The sequence below is a fragment of the Hippoglossus hippoglossus genome, chromosome 8 (genome assembly GCF_009819705.1).
Source record: "Hippoglossus hippoglossus isolate fHipHip1 chromosome 8, fHipHip1.pri, whole genome shotgun sequence".
Taxonomy (NCBI): domain Eukaryota; kingdom Metazoa; phylum Chordata; class Actinopteri; order Pleuronectiformes; family Pleuronectidae; genus Hippoglossus; species Hippoglossus hippoglossus.
In genome coordinates, this window is record NC_047158.1 from 17120018 (window position 1) to 17145128 (window position 25111).

Sequence of the window (25111 nt, forward strand, 5' to 3'; positions counted from 1 at the left end):
CTAAATATGGCATAATATCCACCAATATCAATATACCAAAGATTCATTATATATCGATTTAAGCATTGTGATAATATAAAACTCATCATTGATCTACTTCAGATTTGTAGAATGTTTAGCTGTTTATTAACTGTTTCATTCTTTGCTCTGAGTTTAAAACGACAGCCTTCACAAAGGAGCAGAAATCAGACTTTAAACGATAAAAACGAAACAATAATATGACAATTTTAATGATGAATATTATCGATTGATATGAAAACTTTTACATTGATATAATCTGTGGCCATTTCACTCAGCCCTCGTACATATCCATAATTTATTGGATTTCATAACAAAGACAGTCCATGTTTACTTTGGCTAACTATAAAATGATGATTGCACAAGCAACCTTTTATTGTAGGAAATGTAATTTAACAATACAAATACAAGCTTTGACAATTACCCGATGATCTCATCGGTCATTTACTGGGGTATGTTGCTCGCTATATGATTTACAGCAGAAATACGCATGTGTTTTCACAGCATAATTTTATTCTATATTTATATTTAAGGGCTTCTTTTATCGATCCTTCCCACCACTGACACAAAGCTATTTGGAAATATCATCTCCAAATTGAATCTTGAATGGAAGAAAGGCTTGAGGTACAGTTTCTCTTCACACTGTGGGGACAGTGCACATAGGAACCTCTAGATGGCAGCACATACACGGTGATTTTATGCACTCTTCTCCATTTGCAGAATAAACCTGGAAAGCAGAGCTACTGCTCTATGTCAAACAGCAGATTGTAAATGAAAGTGCTTTTGATGTAGGACTGCATAAATCTGGTCCTACAAGCTTAACAGTCAAATCACCTCTAATTAGCTTGTCCCCACTGCTCATGACCACGTTTGAAATCACAGTTATAAGGCCTTGTTGTCGTGGTTTGGTTTTTCATGCATGTAGACATGAGGAGGTGTGAGTGTATGTTTTTTTTCTTTATCAGTACTAGAGCTGAATAGGGGACATTTCGAGTCTAGTCTTATCTTGCTAGATAATACTAACTGCACTTCAGACAGATTCTCTGCAGCAGACTTTAGGAGACTTTTCAGTCAAGTCATCATGAAACTCAGAAGCAAAGATCTTCATCTGCCTTCTTCATTTTCAACAAAGAATGAAACCATTTTCTACTTGGTCAGGATCAATTGGCCTTTAGTGAATATATATATTTATGACTTTTAACTGGAACGAAATCATGAAGACAATAACAAAAAATGACCTATGATTAATTTAGGTATACTCTATATATTTATAACGCCTGTAAAAAGGTGTGTAAAGTGTGTAAAGGACTTAATGTTTTTGGGAAAACAGATGTTTCTGAGATCACGTTGCTACTTGTGGTCTCTGGAGGTTTTTGTTCAGCAGCTCCACTGTCCTCAGTCATTGTGGGTCTCGAGCACAGAAGTAAACAGCAGCATCTTCTGCTGTCAGACTCTCGACCTGAAGGAACTGAGTGCTGCTGGAAACATCCTCAGTCATGATGAAACGGTTTTGAAAGGAGCTGCCATAGTCAGCAGAGTTTGAACCTGCGTTCATCCACCCGATCCACTCCAAAGCTTCCCCCGGCCTCTGCTGTATCCAGGCTATATAGTGGGCTGTCATGTCGAACCCAGATGTGACACATGACATCTTCACCGTCTCTCCAGGTGTTTTCACCTGCGATGGAGACTGGTCCAGTTTGATCTCACTCCAAACTCCTGGAAGTAAAGAAATGATGAACATTATCCAGCAAACTTGTAAACCACACGTTAGACAAGTTACAAAATAAATAAAGCAGGATTGATTTTATCACCATGAACAGTAACTGCAAATAATAAACCCCAGACAAGTGTGTTTTCCATTCTCTGACAGACACTGTAGTTCTTTGACTGCTGATTAAAGTTGTGTATTAGCCGGTCTGTGTGATCTGACAGTTGCTGGTGTTGTTATAAGGAGGGAAGAGTTTGCATAGACCTCCCTCTACAGGTCTGAGAGGGAACTTGAAACTGATTTTTTTTCATGTTGTGCAATAGTAGGTAGACTGGATGTTGGCTAATTTTCAATAATCATAAAATATGATTATTAAAATAAATAAAATTATTTAATTAAAATAATAAAATAATTAATTAAAGATGATAGAGTTATCAATTAAGAATAATGAAATAATTAATGAAAAACAATAAAATTATCAATTAAGAATAATAAAAGTTATAATTATAATTCATCAAAGACGGGGCACCACCCTATTATCAGGGACCAACAATCAGTCAATAAAGATCAGTCTCATAATCTGAAAAGTTCAATTAGAAATCTCAATATTTCCTATTAATGATTATATAATGAACAGTGAAGGTTTTAAGTTCGAGCACAGGCAGTCATAATCCAGCTGTATTCACATATATGTATGCACAAAGAATCACAAAAATACCGGTACTTTAAATATAAAAGGGGATTTATTTACGATAATGACATCAATGTAACTTAATGACTATTATCACAGCAAACCCACTATATCAAAGATAAAACACCACAAGCATCTATTACAATCGTAACACATATGTAATGCCTCCAATGTGTCTACCCGGAGGCGAGTATGTGTGTGTGCGTGTGTGTCTGTGTGTGTGTGGGTGGGTGTGTGTGTGTATATGTCCGGGGAAGATGGAGACAAGATGGCGTCTAAAGCCGTGGTGTCGGGTTACGAAATCAAAAAATGGCGTACAAGTTACACGTGGTGTCGGGTTACGAAATCCAAAATGGCGTACAAATTACACGTGGTGTCGGGTTACAAAATGGCGGTGCACCATGTGGTTTGACCACAAGGGAATGGTGGACAAAGGTTACTTGATCTATCTCGTGGTTCAAAGCGCCGAATGGCGTCGAGATGCGATCGCACTATCTAGATTCTAGAATGTATATAAGACGTGAAGTGCGGGGATGCAGTTCGGACGTGCGTGCAGGCGGATTTAGGAGAGAAGAGAGAGAGGAAGGAAAAGTTATACACTAATTTATCAGAGGAGATCTCAAACACCGCCAGAGACAGGTTTGCGGGGACTCCACCACTCGGTACCCAAGCGAACGAACTAAGATCCGTCCCGCTGTGTACCGATCTTTTAATAGGTTAGAATCTCCGTAAAGTCGGTCTGACGGTAACACAACGCGGTGACGTAGCCGGAAATGCCGAATACGTCACGACGCACGGGCACAATGTGGACAAAATTAGACACAGCGGTCTCACACAAATGTACGCTCAAATAGTAACACACTAATAATTAAACTAGTCTCTGCCCAGACATAAGCCTCTTACTTGTCGATGTTCCGCGGTTGGTTCGTGCGCGAGCGGCGCGTTCCGGGAAGACGAGTGGATTTGGTTCGTGGCCGTCGGAAACAGTGATCAGCTGCTTCGTGTGATGGCAGCGGGGCAAAGCTGCGGCCGGAAAGTGGAGAGAAATCGGTCTCGTTCTCCGTGGCGAAAAGTCTCAATGCCTTGGCGAATATAAACTTGCTCTTCTGCAGGGATGAATAGCGGCGGAGCAGCTATGATTTGTGGGAGCGGAGGAAAAGTCTGTGGATAACTCGGCCGGCGAGTATTCGACTTTTGCTGCGGTCCTTTCAGAGTAAAGTTCAAGTAACAAAAATTAAAAGGAGTTGAATGAACTTAAAGGGGAAAAAATAAAAAAACTACAAACGTTTGTGGTTGCTCCCTTAAGTGTCTGGATCATCTGGAGGGAACCTGGAGAGGTTCTGGTCCTATCTTCAGTGCACGGGGAAAAATGAGCACTGATTTGGGGGAGCTCTCGGTATTTATTACCTGCGAAGTGTCCGGCCTCCCTCCTGGAGAGGGCCGGGGGTCTTGTTGGCTCTCGGCCAATAGAAGGCCCAAGTTGACCTCAGGCCCCGGTCAAGACAACATGGCTGCTCTGTCAAAACCCTGGAGGTTTGTCTCCTGGCAGAGAGCAAAACTCTAGACAGGCCTTGAAAAGCACACGCGGGCCTCGTTTACGATCCTTTGTCTAAGCTCGATCCCCAACATTCATAAACCACAACAGCAGAGGAACATGTAAAATACTGAAGTACTGCTGTAACAAAAATCCTGATTCAATAATTTTTTTCACTACTCGACTCTGAGCTGTTAGATCTGTCACATGATATAACCCTTTCTACAATAAGGTTAACTCGTGCTTTTCTTGTTGCTGTCAGCTGCAGTGGAAGTGAAAACTACATTGACATGGAAACAAATACCATTTGTTGTACCTTCACTCCTCTGCTGCTCAGCAAATACATTTCTGAGTGAAAACAGCTCATCGCAGCAGGTTTATATTTGTGTGTTTAGTTGCACGATATGAAATATTGTGGGCACTAGGGAAATATCTTGGACTTTTCAAGAGGAGAGAACGTTTACCTCTGTTAGTTACCTCTAGCAAAGATATCTGAGGGGCAACATTGTGCTCTGAGATGGTGCATGTATGTGTGCGGTCATATTTAGATTTATTAAGTATTGTCATGAATAAAATATATGAGCTGCATTCAGGAAAAAACAATTAACCACAAGCCAAGGCACAGTACGCTTTAATTCAATCAAGCCGCGACAAATTAAACACATTTATAGTTCACTTTTAGTTCACTGTTTCACTGATCATTCATAAAAATCAGTTCCCTAAATACCAGAAAAACCAAACACTGTTTCCTGCAATGGGACCCATGTCATCAGCAGTGGGTAAGACTCAAAACAACTTAAATCCCAATCAACAAAATTATACTTCTAGTTATAAGTTAGTACATTAAAATGTTTCATTTTACTTCTTTTTACAGTTTTTACACTATTTTATTCGGGGTTCTTTTGTATTTTTATTCTTTTATTTGTAAGAGACAATGACGACAGACAGGAACTGGAGGAAAGTAGTGGATATATATTTGTGGTCATGTTGTGAGAGCCCTATAACCACTCAGCTATATATTGTTTTCATGTCAAATCTAACGCCAACTGTCATTTATGTAGAAAGCCATGGTTTACACATATCTCTCAATCTGATGGTGGAGCTTCAACTATTTTCAGTGTTGGAAGAGGAGGATATTTAAACACTCAATGAGTGACACAGTGACAGATGCAATGCTTTGTGTACAGCTCTGTGGCTTCCTGTGTTACTGTGGATCTCGAGCACAATAATAAACAGCAGAGTCTTCAGTCGTCAGGCTGCTCATGTGCAGATACACCTGGTCCATGTCGTTGTTTCTGGAAATTGTGAAGCGACTCTTGACAGATGCTGAATAATATTTAGAGCCTCCTGATGGAGCAGAAATGAAGGCAACCCACTCCAGGCCTTTTCCTTCAGCTTGTCTGATCCAGCTGATATCAGCAGAGTCATCAGATATCCCTGCATATGTACACGTCAGTTTGTGGGATTCTCCGGGCCGCTTCACCGCCGGTTCAGATTCAGTCAGAGTCTGACTGCAAACACCTGAGGAGAAAATCAGTTTGGTTATAGGACAGAGCCGAACATGAGCCTGGACGACAAAGACGAAGAGTGCAGAGGTTTGGAATTCACCAGAAATGGCTGACAGCAGCAGAAATGTGAGACATTTAGTTAAAGTCATCATGGTCGTTTGTTGAACGTCTGGTTGGTGGTTTGGTTTGTCATCAGTTTGAAGGGAGATTAATACAGATGGAGGAGGTCATGATTTGCATTGACTCCTCCTCACAATGAGGAAAGTGTATCGATCAGCTGAAGGGATTTTATCTCATTTATTATTTTACTCGTTTTAACGTTTTGTTCATTATATTATAATGTTAGTTACAAAATGTTTTATATAAATATATTTACATGTGTGGGTGTGTTATATATATATATATATATATAAAAATATATATATATAATTTTGTCTCTATTAGTTACAAATGAAAGTAAATTATGGTAATTTGTCATCAATTGTAATTTTTTCTTCGCAAAAATCTCTGAAACTTTATTATATTTATTAACTTTTGTGTCAGTTTTGTAAAAAAATTCATCTCAGAGTAACTAATGCATTTTTGAGACCATCAGAAAACACAATTTCTTGGATGTTTTTATTATTTATCATGTACTCAAATCATACACACTGACATGTCAGTCACTGTGATGTCAGAGTATTAAAGTGGTATAAATAGTTACTGTTAAATGACGTTATGACCCATGTCTGATTCCTCTTTACAGTAACAGTGAACTGGTCTGAAATCACCAGTAGTCTTTGGGCTCCTCCTCTGGTGGCTTCATGTAACTAGTGTTCAGGCACTGAGGGGTTTTTGTTCAGGTCGGCTGATGGTTTGTATCATTGTGTTTCTCTGGCACAGTAATACGCAGCAGTGTCTCCAGGCTGCACATTCTGTCCCTTTAGAGTCACTGTTTTGCTGGAAGTGTCTAATTCAATACTGAACTTGTTCTTTAATGAATCTTTATAGTGTGAAGCATCTGTACGTTTCCATCCAATCCACTCCAGTCCTTTTCCTGCAGGCTGTCTGATCCAAGCTGTGAAGTAGCTGCTGAGAGAATAAGAGACCTGGCAGCTGATGGTCAGAGGTTGACCTGGCTGCACAGTCACAGAGGCTGGCTGCGTCAACCGTTCACACTTCACATCTGTTCAAAGAAGAATGTTTTATCATAAATCATTAAGTTGTCCTGCAAAAGAAAAAGTGGTGACTCTATGACAAATCCAGGGAGACTCACATGATCCAGCTGCCAACAGCAGCAGCACAGCTACAGGAAACATGGTTAATGGTGAATCTGACGTGCCGTCAACTCCCCTGTCAGTCTGTTGGGAAGTTTTTATAGTTGAGTAACAAGGAAGGTCTCTGAGTTTGCATAGAATCAAATATACGAATCATCAGTGATGGTGTCACTGGGGGTAATAGAATAGAATAGTCTGCTCAGTGTTATTAGATCAGCTCTGGGAAAACATGACAGGGAATCACCTCTGCTTACTATAAAATATAATGTATTTTGATGTCATTATTTACTCAATTTTAAGACATTGAAATCACATTGTAAGGCTGATTAAACCGTTAGCTTTACTTTCACAGTAAACAGTCGACAATTGAAATCACACATTTGTTGACAGGGTGATGATCCAATCACAGGCTCTCAGAACAGATGAAATTATTAACTGTAAGCAATTGGGTTTGTTAGTGTCCACTGAAAAAACTGACTCTGTGTGGTAGTAACATATACGTATTAGATTAACTGTCACATTATCTACATAGTATCATTAATTAGATTTTGTGTTAGTTAGTGTATGTTCACTGTACGGCCGTCATTGTGACCCTAGTTTTAAAAAGTCTCTGTCAGTCATGTTTTTAAAAGAGGGACTTCAACATATTCACATTTCACTCATGAATTCTTAACCAGTGGGTGGTTGAGTTTGAAGGTTTATAGTTCACTATGAAGAGATTACCCTGCCTTTAAGCTCGTGCATGCTGGAAAACACTCCTGGATGTATAATATGTCCGTGGATACGCTACAGTGCTGAAGACATTATTTGGAAAAGATGAAAATGAATGAATGGATGGGGGAAAGGATTTTTTGGATGATGATTTTGTATCACATATATGTGGTGATGTTTTTTGAGGTGTGAGTGTATGTTTTTTTTTCTTTTTCAGTACTAGAGCTGAATAGTGGACATTTCGAGTCTAGTCTTACCTTGCTAGATAATACTAACTGCACTTCAGACAGATTCTCTGCAGCAGACTTTAGGAGACTTTTAAGTCAAGTCATCATGAAACACAGAAGCAAAGATCTTCATCTGCCTTCTTCATTTTCAACAAAGAATGAAACCATTATCTCGTTGATTAGTTTTCTACTTGGTCAGGATCAATTGGCATTTAGTGTAGAATGACAAATGCCATATTTATGACTTTTGACTGTTTGGAACGAAATCATGACGACAATAAATAAAAATGACCTCTGATTAATTTTGGTATACTCTATATATTTATAACGCCTGTAAAAAGGTGTGTAAAGTGTGTAAAGGACTTAATGTTTTTGGGAAAACAGATGTTACTGAGATCACATTGCTACTTGTGGTCTCAGGAGGTTTTTGTTCAGCAGCTCCACTGTCCTCAGTCATTGTGGGTCTCGAGCACAGAAGTAAACAGCAGCATCTTCTGCTGTCAGACTCTCGACCTGAAGGAACTGAGTGCTGCTGGAAACATCCTCAGTCATGATGAAACGGTTTTGAAAGGAGCTGCCATAGCTGGCAGAGTTTGAACCTGTGTTCATACGCCCGATCCACTCCAAAGCTTCCCCCGGCCTCTGCTGTATCCAGGCTATATAGTGGGCTGTCATGTCGAACCCAGATATGACACATGACATCTTCACCGTCTCTCCAGGTGTTTTCACCTGCGATGGAGACTGGTCCAGTTTGATCTCACTCCAAACTCCTGGAAGTAAAGAAATGATGAACATTATCCAGCAAACTTGTAAACCACACGTTAGACAAGTTACAAAATAAATAAAGCAGGATTGATTTTCTCACCATGAACAGTAACTGCAAATAATAAACCCCAGACAAGTGTGTTTTCCATTCTCTGACAGACACTGTAGTTCTTTGACTGCTGATTAAAGTTGTGTATTAGCCGGTCTGTGTGATCTGACAGTTGCTGGTGTTGTTATAAGGAGGGAAGAGTTTGCATAGACCTCCCCCTACAGGTCTGAGAGGGAACTTGAAACTGATTTTTTTTCATAAACCACAACAGCAGAGGAACATGTAAAATACTGAAGTACTGCTCTTACAAAAATCTCAATCAAATTCAAATAGATCAAATGAAATGGTATCAATGCAGAGTCTCTTGGTCAGCAGTATGGCAAGTTGAACCTACTGTCTGTTTCTATATGTGACTGTATGCAGCTCCAGTTTTCATGATTCAGCCTGTTGGTCAGTAGACTGAGACAGGAAATGAAGTGAGTCTGCTGTAGCCTCTTTTCACCAGACCATCATCTCAGGTGGGCTAACTGATTCAGGGGAACAACTGTTGATATAACGAACAGAATCAGCCGTGACACTGTCTGACTGTGTGTTTCTTCAGGGGAAGACAGTCAGACTGTACTGTTTCTGCTGCACCACCAGTGTTCCTGACTGGCTGCTGCCCGCTCTAGGGACGTTATGCACTGGTGTGTGGATGCCGCAGCCCGCAGCACGGTCCACACGGCTTCTCCCAGTGGTCTCTCCACTGTTGAAACGGCTCACTGATGCTCATGTCGGTCTTTCACCTTTTCATTATTGGGTTGTTTCCTTTGGGTTAGCTGCTGTCTGTGGTGCTTCAGCACTTTGCATTTGAAGCGCTACTGTGAAAATGATAGTGGTCATAACGTCCTGTGAGATAGCGGTGTTAGCCACTCGCATTTTCTGCAGCTAACAATAGTTGTTACGTTCTGAAACAGTAGTGGCGACGTACAGTATGTTATTCAAGGCCACTTTTCCAGGTTGTCCTCCCGTCCCTCGATAGTAGAAGGCAGAGGAACGATTACATTTTCTCGTTTGAGATGTAACAGGTGATGTTTCCACATGTTTTAATAAAAAATCACTACAAATCGCTCACAGACCTCCGTCTCTCCGACTTGAACCTCCGACTTGAACTTGAACTAACATGCTGTTGCTTTTAAAACTGGACCAGACCACGTGCAAATGTTCAACCAAGACAAGCTTCACCTGACACTCATTTGAGGGACTTTGAATCTGCATCCTGGGCTTAGTTCAGCCCAAGACGACAGTGATTGGTTTGTAGACATACAAACAAGATCTGGAGATCTGGCTATGCAAAACCACTGTGAAGTCAAATCGGAGATGAGAGGATTATTCTCACGGGGAAGACATCGTGGGCGAGTCTCCTGTTCACCTCCGCTGCAGGACAAGTCCCATTTAGAAACCTGGTTAGCATGATGTGCATAGAAAGGCCCTGGTTGGCCGGCAGGGACATTCTTGTTCGAGGTGACGGTGCTCACCACTGATCCACTGAGCCGCCTGACTATGATGTTGTATCCGTCACATTTCACTGTTTAGTGGCATAAATATTTACAAGTAGTGTTTTTGTAATTCATACCTGGACAAAGGGTTACCGCGTTGTTTCTTATATATATGTGTTCATGCAGGTTTTTATGATTATCAGGGAATATCAGATCTGTAAAAGACAAATGCTGTAGGATTTTGTCCAGCTGATGAACCAACTCCAGTCACTGTGACTCTCTAGCACAATAATAAACAGCAGAATCTTCTGTTTTCAGACTGTTCATCTGCAGATACACCTGCTTTTTAGCTGTTGTCTCTGGAGATGGTGAACCGGCCGCGGACTGACTGAGAGTAATAGATATTGCTACTGCCGTCACTGATAGTAGCAACCCACTCTAGGCCTTTTCCAGCAGCCTGCCTGATCCAAGCGTCCCAGTAATCACCACTAAACCCAGAATATGTGCAGGTCAGTGTGTGGGGAATCTCCACGCCCTTTAACCGCCGGTCCAGACTCAGTCAGCGTTTGCCCGTCAGTACCTAGAGAAATTTAAACAACTTGTTAGCTACTGAAACACAGGCATATTATCTTTATCAGGAGGTCCGTAAGCAAAGCAGTTGCTGTTCTTACCATCCCATGCAATCGACAGGATTAGAAAAGCTACTAAATAATCAGGTCTGATCATTGTAAAAGCAAAGTGTCTCTGTCCATTCTACAGTGTGACTGTCAGTGTCTCCGTCCCCGTCCTTCAATCTCCAAAACATTTGTAGAGATGGAAGAGATCAGAGATTTGCATCAACTCCTCAAATGAAAGAAGATTATTGTAATTTGTCATGATGTTTTCTTCTGACAAATCACATAAACTTTATTATCTTATGTTCATTGGTTTTGTAAAAAAAATAAATCTCAGAGTAACTAATGGATTTTGAGACCATCAGAAAACACAATTTGTTGTATGTTTTTATTATTTATCATAAACTTAAATTATACACACTGACATGTCAGTCACTGTGATGTCAGAGTATTAAAGTGGTATAAATAGTTACTGTTGAATGACGTTATGACCCATGTCTGATTCCTCTTTACAGTAACAGTGAACTGGTCTGAAATCACCAGTAGTCTTTGGGCTCCTCCTCTGGTGGCTTCATGTAACTAGTGTTCAGGCACTGAGGGGTTTTTGTTCAGGTCGGCTGATGGTTTGTATCATTGTGTGTCTCTGGCACAGTAATACACAGCAGTGTCTCCAGGCTGCACGTTCTGTCCCTTCAGAGTCACTGTGTTGCTGGAAGTGTCTAATTCGATACTGAACTTGTTCTTTAGTGAATCTTTATAGTATGAAGCTCCTGTATATTTCTGTCCAATCCACTCCAGTCCTTTTCCTGCAGGCTGTCTGATCCAAGCTGTTTCGTAGCTGCTGAGAGAATAAGAGACCTGGCAGCTGATGGTCAGAGGTTGACCTGGCTGCACAGTCACAGAGGCTGGCTGCGTCAACCGTTCACACTTCACATCTGTTAAAAGAAGAATGTTTTGTCATAAATCATTAAGTTGTCCTGCAAAAGAAAAAGTGGTGACTCTATGACAAATCCAGGGAGACTCACATGATCCAGCTGCCAACAGCAGCAGCACAGCTACAGGAAACATGGTTAATGGTGAATCTGACGTGCCGTCAACTCCCCTGTCAGTCTGTTGGGAAGTTTTTATAGTTGAGTCACAAGGAAGGTCTCTGAGTTTGCATAGAATCAAATATACGAATCATCAGTGATGGTGTCACTGGGGGTAATAGAATAGAATAGGCTGATCAGTGTTATTAGATCAGCTCTGGGAAAACATGACAGGGAATCACCTCTGCTTACTATAAAATATGATGTATTTTGATCTCATTATTTATTCAATTTTAACACGTTGAAATCACATTGTAAGGCTGATTAAACTGTTAGCTTTGCTTTTACAGTAAACAATTAAGGCACATATGTATTGTTTTGACATTTCAGAAATGCAATGATTTTTGATTAGGACAAATTTACCATTATCAATGGGAATACAGATTCTAGGGCCATTGCTACGAGCAATCCCGTCCAACATGGAAACAAATTCCATTTGTTGTACCTTCACTCCTCTGCTGCTCAGCAAATACATTTCTGAGTGAAAACAGCTCATCGCAGCAGGTTTATATTTGTGTGTTTAGTTGCACGATATGAAATATTGTGGGCACCAGGGAAATATCTTGGACTTTTCAAGAGGAGAGAACGTTTACCTCTGTTAGTTACCTCTAGCACAGATATCTGAGGGGCAACATTGTGCTCTGAGATGGTGCATGTATGTGTGCGTTCATATTTAGATTTATTAAGTATTGTCATGAATAAAATAAATGAGCTGCATTCAGGAAAAAACAATTAACCACAAGCCAAGGCACAGTACGCTTTAATTCAATCAAGCTGCGACAAATTAAACACATTTATAGTTCACTTTTAGTTCACTGTTTCACTGATCGTTTATAAAAATCAGTTCCATAAATACCAGAAAAACCAAACACTGTTTCCTGCAATGGGACCCATGTCATCAGCAGTGGGTAAGACTCAAAACAACTTAAATCCCAATCAACAAAATTATACTTCTAGTTATAAGTTAGTACATTCAAATGTTTCATTATACTTCTTTTTACAGTTTTTACACTATTTTTTTCGGGGTTCTTTTGTATTTTTATGCTTTTTTTTGTAAGAGACAGTGACGACAGACAGGAACTGGAGGAAAGTAGTGGATATATATTTGTGGTCATGTTGTGAGAGCCCTATAACCAATCAGCTATATATCGTTTTCATGTAAAATCTAACGCCAACTGTCATTTATTTAGAAAGCCATGGTTTACACATATCTCTCAATCTGATGAAGTCAAAGAAAAATCTCAGAGTTTAGGTTCCTTTTTTTATTTGTCTTTATTTTGTGATATTGACTCAGCAACCATCTTTTCTTCAGATCACAATGTTGAATAAAACTGTACAATCATGAGCTTACTTTAAAAAGCAGTATTCCTTTCATAAATCCAAAATATGTTCAGTGTTTTTTTATCTGTTTAAAATTTAAATTGGAGGTATTTTTAGATATTGATACCTTTTATTGTAGCTAAGGACATGGGGGGGAGCTTCAACGATTTTCAGTGTTGGAAGAGGAGGATATTTAAACACTCAATGAGTGACACAGGGACAGATGCAATGCTTTGTGTACAGCTCTGTGGCTTCCTGTGTTACTGTGGATCTCGAGCACAATAATAAACAGCAGAGTCTTCAGTCGTCAGGCTGCTCATGTGCAGATACACCTGGTCCATGTCGTTGTTTCTGGAAATTGTGAAGCGATTCTTGACAGATGCTGAATAATATTTAGAGCTGCCTGACGGAGCAGAAATGTAGACAACCCACTCCAGGCCTTTTCCTTCAGCTTGTCTGATCCAGCTGATATGAGCAGAGTCATCAGATATCCCTGCATATGTACACGTCAGTTTGTGGGATTCTCCGGGCCGCTTCACCGCCGGTTCAGATTCAGTCAGAGTCTGACTGCAAACACCTGTGGAGAAAATCAGTTTGGTTATAGGACAGAACCGAACATGAGCCTGGACGACAAAGACGAAGAGTGCAGAGGTTTGGAATTCACCAGAAATGGCTGACAGCAGCAGAAATGTGAGACATTTAGTTAAAGTCATCATGGTCGTTTGTTGAACGTCTGGTTGGTGGTTTGGTTTGTCATCAGTTTGAAGGGAGATTAATACAGATGGAGGAGGTCATGATTTGCATTGACTCCTCCTCACAATGAGGAAAGTGTATCGATCAGCTGAAGGGATTTTATCTCATTTATTATTTTACTCGTTTTAACGTTTTGTTCATTATATTATGATGTTAGTTACAAAATGTTTTGTATAAATATATTTACATGTTTGGGTGTGTTTTATATATATATATATATATATATATATATATATATATATAAAACACATGTATATGTAATTTTGTCTCTGTTAGTTACAAATGAAAGTAAATTATAGTTATTTGTCATCAATTGTAATTTTTTCTTCGCAAAAATCACTGAAACTTTATTATATTTATTCACTTTTAAGTCAGTTTTGTAAAAAAATTCATCTCAGAGTAACTAATGGATTTTTGAGACCATCAGAAAACACAATTTCTTGTATGTTTTTATTATTTATCATGTACTCAAATTAAACACACTGACATGTCAGTCACTGTGATGTCAGAGTATTAAAGTGGTATAAATAGTTACTGTTAAATGACGTCATGACCCATGTCTGATTCCTCTTTACAGTAACAGTGAACTGGTCTGAAATCACCAGTAGTCTTTGGGCTCCTCCTCTGGTGGCTTCATGTAACTAGTGTTCAGGCACTGAGGGGTTTTTGTTCAGGTCGGCTGATGGTTTGTATCATTGTGTGTCTCTGGCACAGTAATACACAGCAGTGTCTCCAGGCTGCACGTTCTGTCCCTTTAGAGTCACTGTGTTGCTGGAAGTGTCTAATTCGATACTGAACTTGTTCTTTAATGAATCTTTATAGTATGAAGCTCCTGTATATTTCATCCCAATCCACTCCAGTCCTTTTCCTGCAGGCTGTCTGATCCAAGCTGTGAGGTAGCTGCCGACAGAATAAGAGACCTGGCAGCTGATGGTCAGAGGTTGACCTGGCTGCACAGTCACAGAGGCTGGCTGCGTCAACCGTTCACACTTCACATCTGTTAAAAGAAGAATGTTTTGTCATAAATCATTAAGTTGTCCTGCAAAAGAAAAAGTGGTGACTCTATGACAAATCCAGGGAGACTCACATGATCCAGCTGCCAACAGCAGCAGCACAGCTACAGGAAACATGGTTAATGGTGAATCTGACGTGCCGTCAACTCCCCTGTCAGTCTGTTGGGAAGTTTTTATAGTTGAGTAACAAGGAAGGTCTCTGAGTTTGCATAGAATCAAATATACGAATCATCAGTGATGGTGTCACTGGGGGTAATAGAATAGAATAGGCTGCTCAGTGTTATTAGATCAGCTCTGGGAAAACATGACAGGGAATCACCTCTGCTTACTATAAAATATGATGTATTTTGATCTCATTATTTACTCAATTTTAACACATTGAAATCACATTGTAAGGCTGATTAAACCGTTAGCTTTACTTTCACAGTAAACAGTTGACAATTGAAATCACACATTTGTTGACAGGGTGATGATCCAATCACAGGCTCTCAGAACAGATGAAATTATTAACTGTAAGCAATTGTGTTTGTTAGTGTCCACTGAAAAAACTGACTCTGTGTGGTAGTAACATATACGTATTAGATTAACTGTCACATTTTCTACATAGTATTATAAAATAGATTTTGTGTTAGTGTATGTTCACTGTAAGGCCGTCATTGTGACCCTAGTTTTAAAAAGTCTCTGTCAGTCATGTTTTTAAAAGAGGGACTTCAACATATTCACATTTCACTCATGAATTCTTAACCAGTGGGTGGTTGAGTTTGAAGGTTTATAGTTCACTATGAAGAGATTACCCTGCCTTTAAGCTTGTGCATGCTGGAAAACACTCCTGGATGTATAATATGTCCGTGGATACGCTCAAGTGCTGAAGACATTATTTGGAAAAGATGAAAATGAATGAATGGATGGGGGAAAGGATTTTTTGGATGATGATTTTGTATCACAAATATAATGTGGTGATGTTTTTTGAGGTGTGAGTGTATGTTTTTATTTCTTTATCAGTACTAGAGCTGAATAGGGGACATTTCGAGTCTAGTCTTACCTTGCTAGATAATACTAACTGTACTTTAAACACATTCTCTGCAGCAGACTTTAGGAGACTTTTCAGTCAAGTCATCATGAAACTCAGAAGCAAAGATCTTCATCTGCCTTCTTCATTTTCAACAAAGAATGAAACCATTATCTCGTTGATTAGTTTTCTACTTGGTCAGGATCAATTGGCATTTAGTGTAGAATGTCAAATGCCATATTTATGACTTTTGACTGTTGGAACGAAATCATGAAGACAATAACAAAAAATGACCTCTGATTAATTTAGGTATACTCTATATATTTATAACGCCTGTAAAAAGGTGTGTAAAGTGTGTAAAGGACTTAATGTTTTTGGGAAAACAGATGTTACTGAGATCACGTTGCTACTTGTGGTCTCTGGAGGTTTTTGTTCAGCAGCTCCACTGTCCTCAGTCATTGTGGGTCTCGAGCACAGAAGTAAACAGCAGCATCTTCTGCTGTCAGACTCTCGACCTGAAGGAACTGAGTGCTGCTGGAAACATCCTCAGTCATGATGAAACGGTTTTGAAAGGAGCTGCCATAGCTGGCAGAGTTTGAACCTGTGTTCATCCACCCGATCCACTCCAAAGCTTCCCCCGGCCTCTGCCGTATCCAGGCTATATTGACGGATGTCATGGAGTACCCAGATGTGACACATGACATCTTCACCGTCTCTCCAGGTGTTTTCACCTGCGATGGAGACTGGTCCAGTTTGATCTCACTCCAAACTCCTGTAAGTAAAGAAATGATGAACATTATCCAGCAAACTTGTAAACCACACGTTAGACAAGTTACAAAATAAGTAAAGCAGGATTGATTTTCTCACCATGAACAGTAACTGCAAATAATAAACCCAGAACAAGTGTGTTTTCCATTCTCTGACAGACACTGTAGTTCTTTGTCTGGTGATTAAAGTTGTGTATTAGCCGGTCTGTGTGATCTGACAGTTGCTGGTGTTGTTATAAGGAGGGAAGAGTTTGCATAGACCTCCCCCTACAGGTCTGAGAGGGAACTTGAAACTGATTTTTTTTCATAAACCACAACAGCAGAGGAACATGTAAAATACTGAAGTCCTGCTGTAACAAAAATCTCAATCAAATTCAAATAGATCAAATGAAATGGTATCAATGCAGAGTCTCTTGGTCAGCAGTATGGCAAGTTGAACCTACTGTCTGTTTCTATATGTGACTGTATGCAGCTCCAGTTTTCATGATTCAGCCTGTTGGTCAGTAGACTGAGACAGGAAATGAAGTGAGTCTGCTGTAGCCTCTTTTCACCAGACCATCATCTCAGGTGGGCTAACTGATTCAGGGGAACAACTGTTGATATAACGAACAGAATCAGCCGTGACACTGTCTGACTGTCTGTTTCTTCAGGGGAAGACAGTCAGACTGTACCGTTTCTGCTGCACCACCAGTGTTCCTGACTGGCTGCTGCCCGCTCTAGGGACGTTATGCACTGGTGTGTGGATGCCGCAGCCCGCAGCACGGTCCACACGGCTTCTCCCAGTGGTCTCTCCACTGTTGAAACGGCTCACTGATGCTCATGTCGGTCTTTGACCTTTCATTATTTGGTTGTTTTCTTGGGGTTAGCTGCTGTCTGTGGTGCTTCAGCACTTTGCATTTGAAGCGCTACTGTGAAAATGATAGTGGTCATAACGTCCTGTGAGATAGCGGTGTTAGCCACTCACATTTTCTGCGGCTAACAATAGTTGTTACGTTCTGAAACAGTAGTGGCGACGTACAGTATGTTATTCAAGGCCACTTTTCCAGGTCGTCCTCCCGTCCCTCGATAGTAGAAGGCAGAGGAACGATTACATTTTCTCGTTTGAGATGTAACAGGTGATGTTTCCACATGTTTTAATAAAAAATCACTACAAATCGCTCACAGACCTCCGTCTCTCCGACTTGAACCTCCGACTTGAACTTGAACTAACATGCTGTTGCTTTTAAAACTGGACCAGACCACGTGCAAATGTTCAACCAAGACAAGCTTCACCTGACACTCATTTGAGGGACTTTGAATCTGCATCCTGGGCTTAGTTCAGCCCAAGACGACAGTGATTGGTTTGTAGACATACAAACAAGATCTGGAGATCTGGCTATGCAAAACCACTGTGAAGTCAAATCGGAGATGAGAGGATTATTCTCACGGGGAAGACATCGTGGGCGAGTCTCCTGTTCACCTCCGCTGCAGGACAAGTCCCATTTAGAAACCTGGTTAGCATGATGTGCATAGAAAGGCCCTGGTTGGCCGGCAGGGACATTCTTGTTCGAGGTGACGGTGCTCACCACTGATCCACTGAGCCGCCTGACTATGATGTTGTATCCGTCACATTTCACTGTTTAGTGGCATAAATATTTGCAAGTAGTGTTTTTGTAATTCATACCTGAAGGTTTTTTTATTATCAGGGAATATCAGATCTGTAAAAGACAAATGCTGTAGGATTGTGTACAGCTGATGAACCAACTCCAGTCACTGTGACTCTCTAGCACAATAATAAACAGCAGAATCTTCTGTTTTCAGACTGTTCATCTGCAGATACACCTGCTTTTTTGCTGTTGTCTCTGGAGATGGTGAACTGGCCGCGGACTGACTGAGAGTAATAGATATTGCTACTGCCGTCACTGATAGTAGCAACCCACTCTAGGCCTTTTCCAGCAGCCTGCCTGATCCAAGCGTCCCAGTAATCACCACTAAACCCAGAATATGTGCAGGTCAGTGTGTGGGGAATCTCCACGCCCTTTAACCGCCAGTCCAGACTCAGTCAGCGTTTGCCCGTCAGTACCTAGAGAAATTTAAACAACTTGTTAGCTACTGAAACACAGGCATATTATCTTTATCAGGAGGTCCGTAAGCAAAGCAGTTGCTGTTCTTACCATCCCATGCAATCGACAGGATTAGAAAAGCTCCTAAATAATCAGGTCTGATCATCGTAAAAGCAAAGTGTCTCTGTCCGTTCTACAGTGTGACTGTCAGTGTCTCCGTCCCCGTCCTTCAATCTCCAAAACATTTGTAGAGATGGAAGAGATCAGAGATTTGCATCAACTCCTCAAATGAAAGAAGATTATTGTAATTTGTCATAATGTTTTCTTCTGACAAATCACATAAACTTTATTATCTTATGTTCATTGGTTTTGTAAAAAAAAGAAATCTCAGAGTAACTAATGGATTTTGAGACCATCAGAAAACACAATTTGTTGTATGTTTTTATTATTTATCATAAACTTAAATTATACACACTGACATTTCAGTCACTGTGATGTCAGAGTATTAAAAGTGGTATAAATAGTTACTGTTAAATGACGTTATGACCCATGTCTGATTCCTCTTTACAGTAACAGTGAACTGGTCTGAAATCACCAGTAGTCTTTGGGCTCCTCCTCTGGTGGCTTCATGTAACTAGTGTTCAGGCACTGAGGGGTTTTTGTTCAGGTCGGCTGATGGTTTGTATCATTGTGTTTCTCTGGCACAGTAATACACAGCAGTGTCTCCAGGCTGCACGTTCTGTCCCTTTAGAGTCACTGTGTTGCTGGAAGTGTCTAATTCGATACTGAACTTGTTCTTTAGTGAATCTTTATAGTATGTGGTCCTCCATACGTTTCTGTCCAATCCACTCCAGTCCTTTTCCTGCAGGCTGTCTGATCCAAGCTGTGTCGTAGCTGCTGAGAGAATAAGAGACCTGGCAGCTGATGGTCAGAGGTTGACCTGGCTGCACAGTCACAGAGGCTGGCTGCGTCAACCGTTCACACTTCACATCTGTTAAAAGAAGAATGTTTTGTCATAAATCATTAAGTTGTCCTGCAAAAGAAAAAGTGGTGACTCTATGACAAATCCAGGGAGACTCACATGATCCAGCTGCCAACAGCAGCAGCACAGCTACAGGAAACATGGTTAATGGTGAATCTGACGTGCCGTCAACTCCCCTGTCAGTCTGTTGGGAAGTTTTTATAGTTGAGTAACAAGGAAGGTCTCTGAGTTTGCATAGAATCAAATATACGAATCATCAGTGATGGTGTCACTGGGGGTAATAGAATAGAATAGGCTGCTCAGTGTTATTAGATCAGCTCTGGGAAAACATGACAGGGAATCACCTCTGCTTACTATAAATATGATGTATTTTGATCTCATTATTTACTCAATTTTAACACATTGAAATCACATTGTAAGGCTGATTAAACCGTTAGCTTTGCTTTCACAGTAAACAATTAAGGCACATATGTATTGTTTTGACATTTCAGAAATGCAATGATTTTTGATTTGGACAAATTTACCATTATCAATGTGAATACAGATTCTAGGGCCATTGCTACGAGCAATCCCGTCCAACATGGAAACAAATTCCATTTGTTGTACCTTCACTCCTCTGCTGCTCAGCAAATACATTTCTGAGTGAAAACAGCTCATCGCAGCAGGTTTATATTTGTGTGTTTAGTTGCACGATATGAAATATTGTGGGCACCAGGGAAATATCTTGGACTTTTCAAGAGGAGAGAACGTTTACCTCTGTTAGTTACCTCTAGCACAGATATCTGAGGGGCAACATTGTGCTCTGAGATGGTGCATGTATGTGTGCGGTCATATTTAGATTTATTAAGTATTGTCATGAATAAAATATATGAGCTGCATTCAGGAACAAACAATTAACCACAAGCCAAGGCACAGTACGCTTTAATTCAATCAAGCCGCGACAAATTAAACACATTTATAGTTCACTTTTAGTTCACTGTTTCACTGATCATTTATAAAAATCAGTTCCCTAAATACCAGAAAAACCAAACACTGTTTCCTGCAATGGGACCCATGTCATCAGCAGTGGGTAAGATTCAGAAAAGCTTAAATCCCAATCAACAAAATTATACTTCTAGTTATAAGTTAGTACATTAAAATGTTTCATTATACAGATTTTTACAGTTTTTACACTATTTTATTCGGGGTTCTTTTGTATTTTTTATGCTTTTATTTGTAAGAGACAGTGACGACAGACAGGAACTGGAGGAAAGTAGTGGATATACATTTGTGGTCATGTTGTGAGAGCCCTATAACCAATCAGCCATATATTGTTTTCATGTAAAATCTAACGCCAACTGTCATTTATGTAGAAAGCCATGGTTTACACATATCTCTCAATCTGATGACGTCAAAGACAAATCTCAGAGTTTAGGTTCCTTATTTAATTTGTCTTTATTTTGTGATATTGACTCAGCAACCATCTTTTCTTCAGATCACAATGTTGAACAAAACTGTTCAATCATGAGCTTAGTTTAAAAAGCAGTATTCCTTTCATAAATCCAAATATATTCAGTGTTTTTTTATTTGTTTAAAATATCAATTGGAGGAATTTTTAGATATTGATACTTTTTATTGTAGCTTAGGACATGGGGGGGGGCTTCAACGATTTTCAGTGTTGGAAGAGGAGGATATTTAAACACTCAATGAGTGACACAGGGACAGATGCAATGCTTTGTGTACAGCTCTGTGGCTTCCTGTGTTACTGTGGATCTCGAGCACAATAATAAACAGCAGAGTCTTCAGTCGTCAGGCTGCTCATGTGCAGATACACCTGGTCCATGTCGTTGTTTCTGGAAATTGTGAAGCGATTCTTGACAGATGCTAAATAATATTTAGAGCCTCCTGACGGAGCAGAAATGAAGGCAACCCACTCCAGGCCTTTTCCTTCAGCTTGTCTGATCCAGCTGATAAAAGCAGAGTCATCAGATATCCCTGCATATGTACACGTCAGTTTGTGGGATTCTCCGGGCCGCTTCACTGCCGGTTCAGATTCAGTCAGAGTCTGACTGCAAACACCTGAGGAGAAAATCAGTTTGGTTATAGGACAGAGCCGAACATGAGCCTGGACGACAAAGACGAAGAGTGCAGAGGTTTGGAATTCACCAGAAATGGCTGACAGCAGCAGAAATGTGAGACATTTAGTTAAAGTCATCATGGTCGTTTGTTGAACGTCTGGTTGGTGGTTTGGTTTGTCATCAGTTTGAAGGGAGATTAATACAGATGGAGGAGGTCATGATTTGCATTGACTCCTCCTCACAATGATGAAAATGTATCGATCAACTGAAGGGATTTTATCTCATTTCTTATTTTACTCGTTTTAACTTTTTGTTCATTATATTATAATGTTAGTTACAAAATGATTTATATAAATATATTTACATGTGAGAGTGTTTTATTCATATATATATATATATATATATAGTGTCGTCTCTGTTAGTTACAAATGAAAGTAAATTATGGTAATTTGTCATCAATTGTTATTTTATCTTTCCAAAAATCACGTAAACTTTATTATCTTTATTAACTTTTATGTACATTTTGTAAAAAAATAAATTCTCAGAGTAACTAATGGATTTTTGAGATCATCAGAAAACACAATTTCTTGTATGTTTTTATTATTTATCATAAACTAAAATTATACACACTGACATGTCAGTCACTGTGATGTCAGAGTATTAAAAGTGGTATAAATAGTTACTGTTAAATGACGTTATGACCCATGTCTGATTCCTCTTTACAGTAACAGTGAACTGGTCTGAAATCACCAGTAGTCTTTGGGCTCCTCCTCTGGTGGCTTCATGTAACTAGTGTTCAGGCACTGAGGGGTTTTTGTTCAGGTCGGCTGATGGTTTGTATCATTGTGTGTCTCTGGCACAGTAATACACAGCAGTGTCTCCAGGCTGCACGTTCTGTCCCTTTAGAGTCACTGTTTTGCTGGAAGTGTCTAATTCGATACTGAACTTGTTCTTTAGTGAATCTTTATAGTATGAAGCATCTGTACGTTTCCACCCAATCCACTCCAGTCCTTTTCCTGCAGGCTGTCTGATCCAAGCTGTGTAGCGTAGTAGCTAAGAGAATAAGAGACCTGGCAGCTGATGGTCAGAGGTTGACCTGGCTGCACAGTCACAGAGGCTGGCTGCGTCAACCGTTCACACTTCACATCTGTTAAAAGAAGAATGTTTTGTCATAAATCATTAAGTTGTCCTGCAAAAGAAAAAGTGGTGACTCTATGACAAATCCAGGGAGACTCACATGATCCAGCTGCCAACAGCAGCAGCACAGCTACAGGAAACATGGTTAATGGTGAATCTGACGTGCCGTCAACTCCCCTGTCAGTCTGTTGGGAAGTTTTTATAGTTGAGTAACAAGGAAGGTCTCTGAGTTTGCATAGAATCAAATATACGAATCATCAGTGATGGTGTCACTGGGGGTAATAGAATAGAATAGGCTGCTCAGTGTTATTAGATCAGCTCTGGGAAAACATGACAGGGAATCACCTCTGCTTACTATAAAATATGATGTATTTTGATCTCATTATTTACTCAATTTTAACACATTGAAATCACATTGTAAGGCTGATTAAACCGTTAGCTTTGCTTTTACAGTAAACAATTAAGGCGCATATGTATTGTTTTGACATTTCAGAAATGCAATGATTATTGATTTGGACAAATTTACGATTATCAATGGGAATACAGATTCTAGGGCCATTGCTACAAGCAATCCTGTCCTTGTATAATATAAAGTGATAATTGTGTCTCCTGTGTTCTGGGGGGAACTCAAACTGAGCATTGACCTACAGGCCAAGGTCCCTCTTCACCAGCCCTGTGTTGGGACCAGGTATTTGTGAACTACAGTTCGGCCTACATGTGTAGTCCAAGCCTGGAGCACATGTTCTTTGTTCTGGAGAAACCAGAGCAGCCAGAACTCAGTCTCCCAGTGTGCTTCAACGTCACACAGAGGTGTGAAAACCGACCGGGAACACAAGTTTCAACCACTATTGGTCACTCTGGGCCCCATGATCCATGAGGTCACCAGGCCAATATAAGCCAAGTCCCCCCTCTCTTCTTTCTCTTTCTACGCAACCCTCCGAGAGGAGAAGTGAGGCTGTCCAGCTCACTTGCTCTTTCAACTCAACACAACTCTCCCAGAGGAGCCCACCTCTCTTTCTGCTCAACTTCAATGGAGGAGAGGTGCAGCTTGCAGCTCACCTCACCAAGGAAACCTCCTCCCAATCCAAGCTCTACCATCCTTCAAGCAGGCCTGACTGGAGCAGACTGCTAAAACCTTCCGAAAGGCAGCTACGCATAAGCCTGCCTGAGAACTTCAAACAGCACAAGAGCTGCATCGCACAGCAGAACCACAACAGGAGCTGCAACCCAGCAAGACGACTTCACTGGACTTCGAACAGCACATCAACCTTTTTTCCCTTTTCATGGACGGGTAACACAACTGGGCTTAATAATTATACTAGGCAAAGCAAACACTGTTTATTCGATTCCATGTGATGTTTATTAGTTTGATTTGTGTTGCTGTGATATTTTGGTTACAAGTTATTTGAAAGTTAATGTTAGTTATGCTCTTCACAGTCTTTCTCTGCATGCATCTAGTAACTTTCTCTAATTTGGCACCAACACACAAACACACATATCTCCACACACATCTCTCTGACCCCCGCTACATGTCGTTAACATACATGGGGGGATGGTTTATTGCCTTCATAGGGGCCACCCGCCATTTTGAAAGCACACTGACTCACACAGACACACACACGCACGCATACTCACATACACATATTTATATAGTAAGTACATCTTTAGTAATTCGTGTTTTTATACTTTATTATCTTCATAATAAATGTTTTTCTTTCACAAATGTTGTTTTAATGAATGTTGCATAAGTGTGAATTTTGCCAACCTCTACACTGTCAAGAACTCTATATCCTTCAACTTTGCTAACTATCTCTATGGTAATTTTGGTTATAGTTATTAATTTAATTGTTATTCAGAGTTCCAAATTCGTAGTTAGTACTTTCATGAGACTTAATCAATAAATTGGCTATCTTGTCCCTTCCTTTGAATGGTGGTGCCCCGAGGTAACTTTAATAAATTCAAGTTATTATTTAATATTAATATTTTTAACATGAATATTCAATATTTTACTTTGACAACCAAATTTATTGAATGCCGAAAGGCACACCATTTAATGGTATCACGTTTAATGCATTATTGCACAACAGTAGAATTCAGAAGGAGACTCTCTAGTTTATCGTCTAACATAGTAAAAACGTTTCACATCATGATGCCATAACTTGTATTATAGAATATAAGTGTTTGCAGAAAGGGGATAAATGGATGGATAAAGCTCATTTACATGATTTGATCAAGTTCTGCGACATTCTTGGTTTTAAGACGTGGAGATTCTGCTGCTCTTGAGCAAGGTGGGTGATTTCTTGACATGTTATGCAGGAGGAATGAGTGAACTGATGAAAAGAGTTCCTGCAGTTATAAAACCTTCATGAAACGGACTGATTCCT

At 40.0% G+C, this 25111-nt stretch overlaps 3 gene segments (V, D, J or C); all 3 read right to left on the reverse strand.

Moving 5' to 3' along the window:
- Positions 1–1417: 1417 nt before the first annotated feature.
- Positions 1418–1759, reverse strand: LOC117766095. The segment is given in 1 exon segment: positions 1418–1759. A coding segment is annotated over 1 exon segment (342 nt).
- A 6325-nt stretch (positions 1760–8084) lies between these two features.
- LOC117766779 lies at positions 8085–8622 on the reverse strand. The segment is given in 2 exon segments: positions 8085–8423; positions 8519–8622. Coding segments are annotated over 2 exon segments (366 nt in total).
- Positions 8623–16197: 7575 nt separating this feature from the next.
- On the reverse strand, positions 16198–17330 carry LOC117766096. The segment is given in 2 exon segments: positions 16198–16514; positions 17321–17330. Coding segments are annotated over 2 exon segments (327 nt in total).
- Between the last annotated feature and the right edge of the window lie 7781 nt (positions 17331–25111).